The sequence below is a fragment of the Scyliorhinus canicula genome, chromosome 3 (assembly GCF_902713615.1).
Source record: "Scyliorhinus canicula chromosome 3, sScyCan1.1, whole genome shotgun sequence".
In the NCBI taxonomy this organism is placed as follows: Eukaryota; Metazoa; Chordata; class Chondrichthyes; order Carcharhiniformes; family Scyliorhinidae; genus Scyliorhinus; species Scyliorhinus canicula.
Genome location: NC_052148.1, coordinates 240,020,925 through 240,036,496, shown reverse-complemented (window position 1 = coordinate 240,036,496; position 15,572 = coordinate 240,020,925). Strand labels below are relative to the sequence as shown.

General features: G+C 48.1%; 1 protein-coding gene across 3 annotated transcripts in view; it reads left to right on the top strand.

The window, feature by feature from the left end:
- The window catches only part of LOC119963391 (interleukin-15-like), a 66,564-nt gene that overhangs the window by 33,870 nt on the left and 17,122 nt on the right, over positions 1 to 15,572 (top strand). The window contains exons 3-4 of one of the 3 annotated variants that reach the window (XM_038792450.1): positions 12,070 to 12,164; positions 12,244 to 12,293. In XM_038792450.1, the coding sequence (XP_038648378.1) occupies positions 12,070 to 12,164; positions 12,244 to 12,293 (145 nt within the window). Of the gene's footprint in view, positions 1 to 12,069; positions 12,173 to 12,243; positions 12,294 to 15,572 lie in introns of all 3 variants that reach the window. The other 2 variants (XM_038792448.1, XM_038792449.1) reach the window with 2 other exon arrangements.

Genomic DNA, 15,572 nt, shown 5'->3' with positions numbered 1-15,572 from the left:
GTGCTAGTGCATGAGTCACAGAAGGTTGGTTTACAAGTGCAACAGGTGATTAAGAAGGCAAATGGAATTTTGTCCTTCATTGCTAGAGGGATGGAGTTTAAGACTAGGGAGGTTATGTTGCAATTGTATACGGTGTTAGTGCGGCCACACCTGGAGTATTGTGTTCAGTTTTGGTCTCCTTACTTGAGAAAGGACGTACTGGCGCTGGAGGGTGTGCAGAGGAGATTCACTAGGTTAATCCCAGAGCTGAAGGGGTTGGATTATGAGGAGAGGTTGAGTAGACTGGGACTGTACTCGTTGGAATTTAGAAGGATGAGGGGGGATCTTATAGAAACATTTAAAATTATGAAGGGAATAGATAGGATAGATGCGGGCAGGTTGTTTCCACTGGCGGGTGACAGCAGAACTAGGGGGCATAGCCTCAAAATAAGGGGAAGTAGATTTAGAACTGAGTTTAGGAGGAACTTCTTCACCCAAAGGGTTGTGAATCTATGGAATTCCTTGCCCAGTGAAGCAGTTGAGGCTCCTTCATTACATGTTTTTAAGGTAAAGATAGATAGTTTTTTGAAGAATAAAGGGATTAAGGGTTATGGTGTTCGGGCCGGAAAGTGGAGCTGAGTCCACAAAAGATCAGCCATGATCTCATTGAATGGCGGAGCAGGCTCGAGGGGCCAGATGGCCTACTCCTGCTCCTATTTCTTATGTTCTTATGTTCTTATGATCACATCATAGCAATTTCCCAAGAATTGGATAGTTAATCATTAAGATATGTTGGGAAGCATTGGAGTAAGGTTCTACTGTTTAAACCATTACAGTTGTTGCACATCAGATCACAAATATGAACAGGAGTACGGGTCTTTTGGCCCCTTGGACTGCTGTGCCATTCAATAAGATGATTGCAGATTTGATTGTGGCTCAACTCCACTTTCCCAGATGCCCCCCCATAACATTTGGCTCCCTTGCTGGTCAGAAAGCTACCTATCTCAGGCAACAGAAACATGGTGGATAGGACCCAATTCCAGGTTGCATTGGAGCTGCAATCCCAACAGTGGACATTTCAGACCCCCCCATCAATTTTGTTATAGTCAGGTCAGCTTCTGAGGGCAATGTGGTTCACAACAGTTCAGAGGTGTTGTTAATCATGGGGAACTCCAGTCTGCAGTTGAGAACTTTTGACATAAGTTCAAAAAGTGTTGCCAACTTCACATGTCAGACTGAAATGCTTTATAAGTTAAAGATGTTTTTAACAAACCGATTGAAGATGCGGCTTTGTTCTTAAAAGATAAGTGACCGTATAAAATTGACCAGCTTTATGAAAGTGGAAAAGTCTTCACATGCATTAAGTTTTAAGATCCTTGGGATAAAGTACTATTCTGCATTGAACAATATCGATAATAAGATTTGACTTTCAGATACCACTCTGATTCAGTCTTTTCACTGAATGACTGTTCAACCATCTGTTTTCTTGCTTCGAGCTTGAAAAGGTGGCTGAGCTGTTTCATTGACTTCAAATATTTTAATGTATTTGGCAGTGGTGGTTTTATTGACACAGTTGTATAAATGAATCTCATTATTCCTGCTTGGCTGAGTTCCAAATTCTACTCTTGGATTCAGCTCTGTAGAGTGTTGTTGATGCAGTTTATTTATCTTGACAGTTTTATGATTATATCATAAAATTATGTTTCTTTGAAGTGGGTTTTGAATAACTGTGAATGGGTATATCAAAGACTTGCCAATTTTATTATAAGGCTCCAAAATTTCTGATAATATTGGATACGGGAAGAGTGGGAATGGGATCGGCATATTGGTGTATAGAAGATGTAGGAGGTGAGCATTAGGGGGCCTTGCACTCATCTAAAAAATTATAGTGATGTTCTAGTGAATAGAGGCGGCCTGCCGACCTGCACATTTCACCATCCGCCCGCCTTCGTTTCCAACTCGAGCCTGCTTCAGGTGACAGTGGCCCCAACTCCAGCCCGCCTCTGCTAAGCCACCATGAAAATAAAGTGGGTGGGCACTGTCAGACAGGAGGCCAGATTACAACAGCCAAGGTGACCAGATGACATGTGCACTGCTTTGGTGGCAGATTGGCACTACCAATTTGGCAGGTTGGTATTTTTTGCACACGTGCGATTGAGCCAGGGGGTGCCCTGTGAGGGTGTTTGCGGAGGGGAGGGGGAACGGGACTGAGGACCTTTGCATAGTGTGTTTGGGCTGTGGCGGATTGCTTCGGGAACCTTGGATATCGGGATGCCATTTTTAAATGGCGCCCGATTCTCACTACACTGGGCAGTTCCGGCAAGCAGAGCTCATCAGTGAACAAAACGGGGCTATGTCTGGCCTCGGCCGAGCGTTCCCCATTGAGGCCCCTTTTACAACATGAGTCGCATTGAATAGCCATGTGCTTCTTGGTGCTGTAAGCGCCGGGAAACATGCCTGCGGCCAAACCCGCTCGCTATGGGACCAAGTTCCTATTTGGTTAAATCGAGCCTTGAATGGCTTGTTTATCTGGTTGGGAAATATTGAGCCCTAGAAAACATAGCTTGATGTGTTGCTGGAGCAAAGCAAGTCCTTACAGGAGCCCTGCTGTCTTACTGTTGAGTGGTGAAAATCTTATGGTTGTTGCAAGATTTTCAATGCTTTCCGAAAACTTTTACAGCTATCAGGTTTCCTCCAGTGCAGGCGGCATGTGGCGCAGTGGTTAGCACTGGGACTGCGGCGCGAGGACCCGGGTTCGAATCCCGGCCCTGGGTCACTGTCCGTGTGGAGTTTGCACATTCTCCCCGTGTCTGCGTGGGTTTCACCCCCACATCCCAAAGGTGTGCAGGTTCGGTGGATTGGCCACACTAAATTGCCCCTTAATTGAAAAAATATATAATTGGGTACTCTAAATTTATTTTTTTTAAAGTTTCCTCCAGTGCTTTTAGAGTTAATTTCTATTTAGCGGACCCTGCCTTCGCTTATTATATGTTACTGCTTGACTGCAGTGGGGGTAATGTTATGCTCCTTCTGATTATTCCCGTTTAACTCTAAGCTCCACACACAAAAGTGACTTCAGTGGGGAGATGGCTGCAGGACATCCAAAGTGAAAACAAATAGTGAACAAAAACTCTGGTTGCTAAGAACTGTTACTGGATAGATTCTTCTCCCCAGCTCAGTCTGCAGTATTCAGCTTCGGCAGGAATGACTTCTGTCTGCAGAGGTCGACCGAAAGTGAGACCACCTGCAGTCTGCTGTTTAATTTCTGTTTCTGCTTAAACTTTGGAGCAGTTATATAAGAACATAAGAACTAGGAGCAGGAGTCGGCCATCTGGCCCCTCGAGCCTGCTCCGCCATTCAATGAGATCATGGCTGATCTTTTGTGGACTCAGCTCCACTTTCCGGCCCGAACACCATAACCCTTAATCCCTTTATTCTTCAAAAAACTATCTATTTTTAATCTTAAAAACATTTAATGAAGGAGCCTCAACTGCTTCACTGGGCAAGGAATTCCATAGATTCACAACCCCTTGGGTGAAGAAGTTCCTCCTAAACTCAGTCCTAAATCTACTTCCACTTATTTTGAGGCTATGTCCCCTAGTTCTGCTTTCACCCGCCATTGGAAACAACCTACCCGCATCTATCCTATCTATTCCCTTCATAATTTTATATGTTTCTATAAGGTCCCCCCGCATCCTTCTAAATTCCAACGAGTACAGTCCCAGTCTACTCAACCTCTCCTCATAATCCAGCCCCTTCAGCTCTGGGATTAACCTAGTAAATCTCCTCTGCACACCCTCCAGTGCCAGTACGTCCTTTCTCAGGTAAGGAAACCAAAACTGGACACAATACTCCAGGTGTGGCCTCACTAACACCTTGTGCAATTGCAGCATAACTGCCCTAGTCTTAAACTCCATCTCTCTAGCAAAGAAGGACAAAACTCCATTTGCCTTCTTAATCACCTGTTGCACCTGTAAACTTGTACTAAGCTCTCTCTGTTTTGAACAGTTTTACTGGGACCCAATGCCTGCTGGCTGGAGTGAGGTGCGATCCCAGTTTGAAAGTGCAGTGTGTGCAGAATCCTTATACACGGCGAAGCTTGCTAGTTGTTTCACTTTCACACCAACTCTTTTATTCTATTGTGTTTGAAGGAGTTGAGGCTTTTACATTTTGCAGTCAAACCGTCAAAAGCTTTTCTGCCACCATGTTACGTTCTTCTGCTACCAATCATGCTCAAGGATCGGTGAAACGATAATGCGGGTTCTATATTTGAAGATAAGACAATGTACATATAACGGGAGACTCTGGCCAGAATTTTCCCGCCTGGAGCCTAAGTGCTCTGGCCGGCGGAGAATCGGGATTGGTCTCCGCTGACGCTAGAGGCTGCGCCCAGGTGCAAGTCTCACTCCTTAACCGTGCAAATTCATGCATGGTGGAGAGCTTGCTGGATTCCATCAGGGTGCTGAGATAGGCCGCCATTTTGCATGGGAAGTCCGATCACAAAGTCTGGCAACAGGCCCCTCCTCCCCACAACACAAATCCTGACCCACCCCTCATTGACAAGGAAAAGCACACGACGCTCGAATGAGGGTGAGTCAATCCCCCATCAGCCAGCCCCATCAACGCTTCTTTAGTCACCCCTGTCAACCACCCCTTCAGTCTCCACCCCCTGGCAATGCTAATGGCACACTGCCCCCATCACCATGGCACCTACATCCTGGTGGTGAAACCTGCGCCTGACACGGTGGACCTCAAGGGTGTCAGGCTAAATGTCATGTGCCCCTATGCCACTGCCAGGCTGCTGCGGGAAGGATTAGGGTTGGCTCGGATTGTGGGTGAGGAGTGGACTCCAGGAACTCTTCCCCCTGGGTTGGGAGTCTCTTGTCTGGTCTGGGCAACCTGAAGATCGCCCTTGGCATGGTGACCTCATGAAGCCCTCTGGTGAACAGCCTCCTCTGTGGCCTCATCAGCTTGAACTGCTCTGCCTGACAGCTGGAGAACAATCCAGTGAAGAATCAACACAGAAACACTTTCCCTTTCCCAACATCTGTTCCCTCAGATAAAAGCCGTTAAAACAGCAGCTTTTACAAGTGTCAGAGGCTTCCTAGAAAGCCCGCAACACCTGAAAAGGCTTCAGACACCCTTTGAAGTGGAAAACATGCATTCAATTTCACAGAGCAATACCTTTCACTAGTCTGTGATTGACAATTTAATGGTTCAGGCACAGCTGCTTGGTGGATTGTTTATTTATCTTTTCCTTCATGCTTGAATGCATCTCAAGTGCCCTCCTTTGATGTTAACCACAATGTTTAGAAACACTCTTGCTATGATTGACAGCTCCTCACCACATCAAAAACAGCGAAATGCTTCCTGCTGTGAGAAAAGAGGAAGTGAAGCCACTTAATGTCTTGCTTGTGGCGCCATCGATGTTGTGCCGAGCAATGATCACCCTGCTCAAACCCACGTATCCACCCTATACCCATAACCCAACAACCCTCCCCCCTTAACCTTACTTTTAAAGACACTACGGGCAATTTAGCATGGCCAATCCACCTAACCCGCACATCTTTGGACTGTGGGAGGAAACCGGAGCGCCCGGAGGAAACCCACGCACACACGGGGAGGACGTGCAGACTCCGCACAGGCAGTGACCCAGCCGGGACCCGAACCTGGGACCCTGGAGCTGTGAAGCATTTATGCTAACCACCATGCTACCGTGCTGCCCCTCGCTTCATCTCTTCCTCTTCAAGCTGAAGAGGCATCTCGCTTGACTGAAGAAGTTACCCTCTTCCTCCTGTCTTTCGGAGACCCACCTTGCTACAAACCCTCAGGTGCACCTCCACCTAAGAATGGGGCAAGCCACCCCAGGCCTGTGTCCCCTGACTGTGAGTTTCTCTGAAACATGGTGTGGTTCCTTTCTTCAGAATTCCTTCCTCGGACAAAATGGCCTTGTCCTTCTGCCCTCCTCTGTAACTAGTTGGGAAGCCGGAGGGGGGCTCTTAATTAAATGGTTCTGGCAATGAGGAAGGCCTCTGATGCAACAATCGGATTCGTGATCCATACATGGTCCACATGCCCAAAAAAGATTTTTAAAATTCTACACATGCAGTCTAAAAACATACTGGGTGGGATTTACTGACCACCCAGCCACGCGTTTTTGGCAGTGGAGGTGGCCCACCAGCGGGATCTACCAGTCCCGCCATTGTCAACGGGATTTCACATTGACTGCACCCTTTGTCGTCGGGAAACCTGTGCGCCGGCGTAGGACTGGTAAATCCCATCCACTGTGTCTTCAGTCAGTTTTAAATTCCAAATAATGGCCCTGATTATAGAAATAACAGGTTATGAGAAATTGTTTTTATTAAGGAATAATTTGGGAACAACTTCCTGTGTCTGCCATGTGCTCTTACATGTGAAAATCAGGGGGCGGGATTCTCCAATAATGGGGCTATGTCTCCACTCCAGCGTCAAAACGCGGGTGTTTCACTCTGGACTTTCCGTGAGGCCCCCCCCCCCAGTGAAGGATCCCCCCCCCCGCCCCCCCCCCCCCCCCCCCCCCCCCCACTAGGGCAGCCGCAGATTGACTCTGCAGCCGCCACAGGCCGTTCCCAACAGGTAAAACGTGGTTAGAACCATGCTGTCGGAAACCCGGCAGTTTACGTCGGTGAATCGGCGCAGGGGCCTCTGTCAACGGCCCCCTACCCGCGCCGTGTGGACTGCGCACGCGCGATTTGTGACGATTCTCCGGGGACCGGAGAATTGCAGGAGCGACGTTGGATGTGATTTCGGGGTTGACGCCCATTCTCCGCCCCGTGACGATCGCGATTTCGGCGCAGAGGCTCGGCGAATCCCGCCCCAGGATGTTTCTGATTTGTCTTGCTTTACTAAAGCAGTATCCCACTGCCACTAAATATGGCAGAAGCGATCAAACATAAATTAAGGTATAGTGGCATGTCTGACTTTACTTACAGCCGAACAACCTCTCTGACACTGAGAATTATCTTGTTATCTCAGTTGTGGCCCATGGATCCTTTGGATTATAATTATTGTTGATAATTCAAAATAATTAAAAAAATTAAATTATGTTTTGTTTTCTCTCTTATCTCCACCTTTCCTCCCCCCACTTCATTTCTGTTTCTGTACATGATTTTATATTGAATTAACTATATCTTAGGCTTCCTGCTTTAGATTCTGTATGTTTCAATAAGGATTCTTTAACCTGTTTGGGTTCCAGAGACACTGAGTTGCTGACCTTGTTTGCCCAGGACCCAGATTCCCTGTGCAGGGCACCACTTAGACTGTACTGTCAGAGAAGTTAAACAAATCAGATTCTATAACCACCCATGCATTAGCCTTCACTTTCCAGCACCACCTAGTTATTGTCAGTGGGCCACTGAAGCAAGCCTGACTTTCATTTTGAATATCAATTATGTTGTGACTGGGATGACCCAGGATGGGTGAACTCCTACAGAGGACATTCTAGGCCCGTTTTTTGTGGAAAGTACAATGAAAATCCGGTGGGTTCTTATTTTCTATAGGTGTTCAGACAAGAGTGAAGGGACGTTCCTCCTTGTAAATGCTTTTGCTGCTAAGTAATTTCTATGACTTATCGCTCGAACAGCTCAGTAGATATCTTGGTCAGTGATAAGTTTTACCCTTTATCAGGTAGGAGACTAGGGAAGTATCACTGCAATTATATAGCTTGTTGATTAGACCACAGCCAGGATTTCTGGGCCCCACCACTGGTGGGATTGGAAAATGCAGCACACCAGCCAAAACTCCAATGACTTTGGCAGCGCTGGAAGATCCTGTCGCACATCTGGAGTGCTGTTTGCAGTTTAGGTCTCCTTACCGAAGGAGAAGCATACTAGCCTTGGAGCAAGTGCAGCAAAAGTTCACTGGATTGATTTCTGGGATGAGAGGGCTGTCCTATGAGAGAAATCGTGTAAAATGAACTTATACTTTCCAGAGTTTGGAAGAATGAGAGGTTGATCTCAGTGAGAAGTAATGAAGTAGAAGATCAACAATCAACTTATTGTTTGGCAGCTTAGGCTTGAGGGGTTGTGATAACCCTCACGAGGACCACAGGGGATCGCCGATTGATCTCTCCGTGGGCTTCATAGAATATTAGATCCCGTGCTGAGTGAGTGGAGGCCCATCCAGCTGGGGCTGGTTAGCAGGATGTTTAAATGTATTTCCCAGATCCAGACTTGCAGTTCCCAATAGTCCTGGACTGAGGTGTTTGTCTTTTGTGTTACGGTAGCAGCTTTATTTTCAGTTTGAAACAAACCAATTGGGCCTTTCACTCCGTGCCTCCTGGAATTGTATGTTGACACATCACTGGCACAGGGTTCAACACCTGTGTCAGGATAGTGAGCCCTGAGATAGGCCTCATTGCAATCGAGCCAGAAAAGTGCTATTAAATATCGAGTCACTGCGATGGCAATAGCAGTCCTCTGAGAGATGATGAACAGGGGAGGACAATTGGGTCAAGGAAGAAACAGTGATCCAAAATGGAGATAGTCATGGCTGTAGCCAGATTTCTAGGCTAATGCTTGGAATCCTGTTTGGTTCATGGGGTGTATGGTCTCTGATGTGTACCGAGTCAAAGGTTCAGATGGAATAGTGCAGCTGTAATCACAGAATCATAGAATCTCTACAGTGCAAGAGGAGGCCTTCAGCCCATCGGGTCTGCATTGGCCCTTGGAAAGAGCATCCTACTTAAGCCCACACTTCCACCGTATCCCTGTAACTCAGTAACCCCCCACTAAGGAACAATTTTGCATGGGCCAATCCACCCTAACCTCCACATCTTTGGACTGTGGGAGGAAACTGTAGCACCTGGAGGAAACCCACACCGACACGGGGAGAATGTGCAAACTCCACACAATTACCCAAGGCTTGAATTAAAACTGGGACCCTGGAGCTGTGAGGCAGCAGTGCTAACCACTGTGCAACCATAACACCCACAAATGTTGTTTTGATGTCCTGGAGTTGGGTCAATTTCTTTTTTTCTTTCTCTTATCGATCTCTTTTTTGCTCTTCCCTTCTTTTTTCCTTTGCCCCTTTCCCTTTTCTCTCCTCATTTCTTCCTCTCCTTTCTTTCTCTGCTTTCTTGGGTTATCTCAGATTTCGGTATCTTCATCCATTGTCAGTCAATGTTGGCACAGCTAGTTACAGGATGTGTCTCACCCAGTTTAGTTACATCAACATTTCAAAAGGAACCACACCAACCCAGATTTTGTATTCTAAAATATGCTCTCTTGAGGGTAATGCGGTTTCTGTTTTTTTGCCCTTCTGGGTCACTGGTGTCACTTGATGGTATCATGTAATAAGAAGCTGCCCAAGAGGTACCAATATCCCTCTGAAATGGTATGCGATGAATTGTGAAAGCAAAACAGTGAAAAAGGTACTCTTTCTATGCACGGTGCTTTGATGTACAATATCAATCAGTTGGTGACACAAATTCGAGCATATTACTGTTGACATGGCACTGCCTCTATGTGGTATGTCAAGAGATTGTTAGGAGTAAGGGTTTCCTAAAATAAAAAGAAGCAGTGACATTGCTAAAAAGTTATTCGTACTCTGAAAATGCTTAGCTTTTCCTGTATGTATAATTAATGAGCATCAACAACCTTTTTTTGCAGTATTTAATTTTCACATCTGTTTGGAATTCTGGTGTAAATTGATCAGATGCACCCCGTCTTTCTGTGTCTTCTGAGTTTTGCTTTCCAGTAGTTGTGAGCCATATTTTAACTTCAGAGCGATTGCTAAGAATGTTGACTCACTTGACCAGATGTTTTGGTTGCCAGCTTGGATGCACTTTCAGTTCTTTATAATTCATTTTTACGGGAAGAGAGTTGCGCTGGCTCAGCCTGCATTTGTTGCCCATCTCTAATTGCTCTTCAGAAAGTGGTGGTAAGCTACCTTCTTGAACCTCTGCAGTCCATGTGGTGGAGGTACAACCAATGTGCGATTAGGGAGGAAGTTCCAGGTTTTGACCCAGCGGCAGTGAAGGAACGACGATATATTTCCAAGTCAGGGTGGTGAGTGACTTGGAGGAGAACATCCAGGTGGTGGTGTTCCCATGCATCAGCTTCTCTTATCCTTCCAGATGGTAGTGGTCATGGGTTTGGAAGGTGCTTCCAAAGGAGCCTTGATGAGTTCCTGCAGTGCATCATGTAGATGGTACACTCTGCTGCTACTAGGCTTCAGTGGTGAGGGGAGTGAATGTTTGTTGAAGCGGTGCCAATCAAACAGGCTGCTTTATCCTCCATGGTGTCGAGCTTCTCGAATGTTATTGGAGTTTCACTCATCCAGGCAAGGGGAGAGTATTCCATCAGACTCCTGACTTGCGCCTTTTAGGTGGTGGACAGGTTTTGGAGAGTCAGGAGTGAGTTACTCACTGCAGGATTTCTAACCTCTGACCTGCTTTTGTAGCAACAGTATTAATATGACTAGTGCAGTTCAGTTTCTGATCAATGGTAACCCCCCAGAATGTTGATAGTGGGGAATTCAGTGGTGGTAATGCCATTGAATGTCAAGGGGTGATCAGCGCCGGCCCTAGGGTTGCTGGCGCCCCGGGCAAGCTGAACTTCGGCACCCTTGGGGGGTGGGAGGGGCGGGTGGGCAGGGGGGGGTGGTGGGGCCGGGGCCGGGGGGTGAGGGGCCGGGGGGGGGCGGGGGGGCTGGAGGGGGGGGGGGCGGAGGGGGCCTATGGGGGGGGGGGGGGGCGGAGTGACCACCGGCGAGCCTGGATCCATCCGCCATGTTTGTGCGGGGCGACCTGAGGGAGGTCGGCCACCGCGCATGCGCTGGTTGGCACCGGCCCAACTGCGCATGCGCGGTACCCGAGTCTTTTACGCGGTGCCCCTAGCACATGGCGCCCCGGGCGACTGCCCGAGTTGCCGGTACCTTGAGCCGGCCCTGGGGGTGATGGTTTGAATCTCTCTTGTTGGAGATGGTTTTTGGCTGGCACTTGTGTGGTGCAAATGTTACTTGATGTGGTCTGTCAGTGTTGATAGTTGTAGTTTTGGCTTGATTTCTTCTGACCTGGAACAATCAATCTGACTAGCCAAGCTGAATTCAACGACATCTTTCCTCTCCATACTATGTTGCAGGTCTTTCCATGTTGCTAAAGACTAGCATTTTCACCCATGTGAAACACATCATTGTAACAGATGACTGTGGTAGTATGACTAGGGGTATTACGGTACCTGGGAGTGTGAGCTGCCATTGGTGCAGAGGACACGCTGCCCATTGGCCCAGGTATCGTGTGCCTCTTATCCCTATTGGCTACGCGGAAGGTAGCTCCGCCTACGAGGTGGGGTATAAGAACCCGTGTTCCCCGGCAGCCAGCCATTTCCTGTACGTCTGCTGCCGGGCTCACTTGATGCTAATTAAAGCCTTTCGTTTCGGACGTCACCTACGTTTCGTGTCCATTGATTGTGCATCAGTAACCAATGAGCATTAACCAAGGAAATAAATGACCAAAAACCCTCAATGCTTTTCCTCTTGCCCCATTATCAAAAAGCACACAAAAAGGTCAAATTATATGGTGCAAATATAAGTATTGAGATCACATGCCCGATGACTATTTATATAATTCATTTTTATTAACTAATCCAAGGTGCAAATAACCACATTTGAATTCCTAATTTGGTTAATGTTTGGACAATACTGTCGCAGTTGGTGATTTCTTATAGAGATTGTTCATTCCAAGAATATTATTTTAAATTTAAATCAGAAATATATGGCATTTAGACGTAAACATTTTTGGTGGAACTTCTACCCATGAGTAAGCGAATCAGGATATTTTCAAATTTGCCAATAGTTGCTTCAAAATTGGGGGGGGGGGGGGGGTGAAGAATAAGACTTAACTGCATCTGTACATATTGATGTGAAATGGAGTTGGTTGCCACAATTAATACACAGGCAAGTTCAAGGTGTTTATTTTAATGTCATTATTAAGGTTTAGCAGAATTATCACATTGCGTTTGAAATGGTGGGGTGATGTGTGTGAAAATAACAAGTCTGAAGGTTAGAGGTATATTCTAATTTAATTTTGTTTATTCCACCCTGTGTTACCAGCAATCTTGCTCTGTGTCTACCAAAAGCAGGTGCTACTGCCAGTGATGGAAGTGGAACAGTGGCAGTATTGAGGGAAATGTTTCTAACAGTGAAAAGTATGCAAGTTAGTATTCGGTGTATTTCTAAAAGCATTTATGTGCCATTGTATCCAAAATTATCTTCATTTTATTGAAGGTTTTTTTTTATTTTTCTCTCAGCAACTAGTGGCTGAAAAACAGAAGGATGTAAGTATGACCCTCTAATCTTAAGAGGCTAAGAAGGGTTAATGCTGATTTAACACCCACAATGCCGCAAGTGTGAGATATTAGCTGTTAGATTATTTGGGACATCTCGTACGGGTTGATATGTCAAGGTGAAAGTCACATGTACCCTAAGAATCTGGGGACAGTGGAGACGGCATCGGGGGGGAAACAGGGGGCTCGATGGAGGCTCCACTGGGTGGCAACCATCGGTTCATCCCGGGGAACACGGATGGGGGATTCAGGGGATGGCAAAGGGCGGGCATCAGCAAATGGAGGGACCTGTTTATTGGCGGGAGGTTTGCGGGCCTGGGGGAACTGGAAGATAAATTTGGCCTTCCCCAGGGGAACATGTTCAGATACCTGCAGGTAAAGGCGTTTGCTAGGCGACAGGTAGAGGGATTCCCTTTGCTGCCCTCGCAGGGGACGATGGACAGAGTGCTTTCGGGGGTGTGGGTAGGAGAGGGGAAGGTGTCTGACATCTATAAGGTAAAGCAGGAGGTGGAGGAGTCGTCAGTGGAGGAGCTGAAGGCTAAATGGGAGGAGGAACTCGGGGAGCAGATAGAGGACGGGACTTGGGCGGAGGCCTTGGAGAGAGTTAACTCCTCCTCCTCATGTGCGAGACTTAGTCTCATCCAATTTAAGGTGCTGCACTGGGCCCATATGTCCGGGACTAGGATGAGTAGGTTCTTCGGGGGTGAGGACAGTTGCACCAGATGTTCGGGGAGTCCTGCGAACCACGCCCATATGTTCTGGGCATGCCCAGCACTGGAAGAATTCTGGAAGGGGGTGGCGGGGACGGTGTCGAGGGTGGTTGGATCCAGGGTCAAACCAGGGTGGGGACTCGCGATTTTTGGGATTGGGGTGGAGCCGGGAGTGCAGGAGGCGAAAGAGGCCGGTGTCCTGGCCTTTGCGTCCCTAGTAGCCCGTCGAAGGATTCTGTTACAATGGAAGGATGCAAGGCCCCCAAGCGTGGAGACCTGGATCAGTGACATGGCGGGATTTATAAAATTGGAAAAGGTCAAATTTGCCCTGAGAGGATCAATACAAGGGTTCTATAAACGATGGCAGCCTTTTCTGGACTTCCTGGCTCAGAGATAGGTAACTGGGTCAATAGCAGCAGCAACCCGGGGGGGGGGGGGGGGGTTGCATTATTGTAGTGTTTATTCTGTAACTTTATAGTGTGTTAATTTGCGTTGTTGTTAAAATGCTGGGTTGTTCATGGGGATGGGGCGAATGTATATGATTGTTAATATTATTGTTATTTTCGGTATTTTACTAAGGTGCGTTATTGTTGTATAAAATCAAAATTTCTCAATAAAAATTATTTTAAAAAAAAGGTGAAAGTCACATGCTCAAACTCATCTCGGAATGATACATTTAAAACTAAATAACAAACTGAGGCCTGAGTTGTGCAGAGTCAGGGCATTTCCTGGCTTTACATACCTGAGCCAGGAGAAGGCACCCCAGCAGTTTGAACATTTGTTCAGGGAGGCGGTTGTGAAGGTGGGCGTTGTGGCGGAGAATCGGTTTTGACGGCAAAATCATGGCAGGCACCAGTTTCACGCCAAATCGCAATTCTCTGCCGCCTCGACACCGGCGTCAATGTGCTCCATTCCGCACGTACAGTAAACGTTGTTGGCAAATCATTAGCGGGTCTGACTCCGCAATGCTTCGCCTCCACAGGGGCGAATGTGCGATGGCAGGGTTCACTTGTCCTTTTAAAAATTGTGAAACAGGCACTGTTATGCTGAGGGAGAGAGAGGTGGTACAGAAAGTGTCCAACATCGCTGTAATGTGCTGACAGTCATGCCTGTGGTAAACCACTGTTGCATCTGTATTAGGTGATGTACAGGAGGACCTGTACTACAGGTCCGCCGGTAGTCCCTGCCTGCTGGCTCCGCCCAGGAGGCAGGGTATAAATATGCGTGTCCTCCAGCCAGCAGCCATTTCGCCAGCTGCTGTGGAAGGCCACACATCTTACTGCAATAAAGCCTCAGTTGGATTCAACTATTGTCTTTGCCCAATTGATCGTGCCTCAATTTATTGCTATAAGTTCCTAAGGATGGACCTCCATATAAAACCAGATCGCCTGCAGCTGGATCCGCACTCAAGCGATGCCAGAAAGGACTTCCAGCACTGGCTAGCTTGCTTCGAGGCATATATCAACATGGCACCAACCCCTGTTCTGGAGGCTCAGAAGATTCAGATTTTATATTCCAGGTTGAGCTCCAAAGTCTTTCCGCTAATCCAGGACGCGCCGAACTACGCCAAAGCCATGACTCTACTCAAGGACAACTACGCACAGAAAACGAACACGCTCTTCGCCTGGCATGCACTCGCCACTCGCTCTCAACTCCCTGGTGAGTCCATAGAAGACTTCTGGCGGGCCCTAATCCCACTAGTCCGGGACTGTGACAGTCAGGGCGTTACGGCCAGGGAATATTCAGACCTCCTTATGCGGGACGCTTTTGTGACTGGGATTGTGTCAGACCTCATACGCCAGTGACTCCGAGAAGGGGCCACGCGCCACCTCGCAGAGACTAAAACGCTAGCGCTCTCCATGATGGTCGCCCTGCGCAACGTTCAGTCCTACACCCCCAGCTGCGGGCCCACCCCTCTTACACTTCGTGGACCTCACAGACAGCCGCCACACCGGGGGGGCTGCCCACCCAATACGCCTGCGCTGCACGCCATCCAGCGAACCCCGGGGGCCCCCGATGCTATTTTTGCAGCCAACAGAAGCACCTCCGCCAACGCTGCCCGGCCCGCGCTGCCCTTTGTAAAGCTGCTGTGTGCCAGGTCCACTCAGTCTCCACTATCGCCCCCACCCCCTCGGTCACGGATAATGGGCGCCACCACCCCCCCTCCCCCTCAGAACACGTCCGCCCAGTGGGTGCTGCCATCTTCCCCTCCATGCAACATGTGCGTTCCATGGGCGTTGCCATCTTGTTCCACCCCCACAACGTGCGTTCCATGGGCGCCGCCAGTTTGGAATCCTCAAGATTTTCGGGCGCCGCCATCTTGTCTACCCCTCAGCACATGGGCACCACCAGCGTTCCAGGACCCGGGCTCACCAGCCGCCCCATTATCCGACACCAGTGACGACCAACCAAGACTCCCCTCCATGTCGATCGACCAGTCTCGTCCGCATAACCTGGCCAACGCATCCACCAGTGTGAAAGTCGATGGAAATGTAACCTCCTGCCTGCTGGGCTCTGGGGGCACCGAAGGCTTCATACACCCGGATATGGTAAGGCGCTG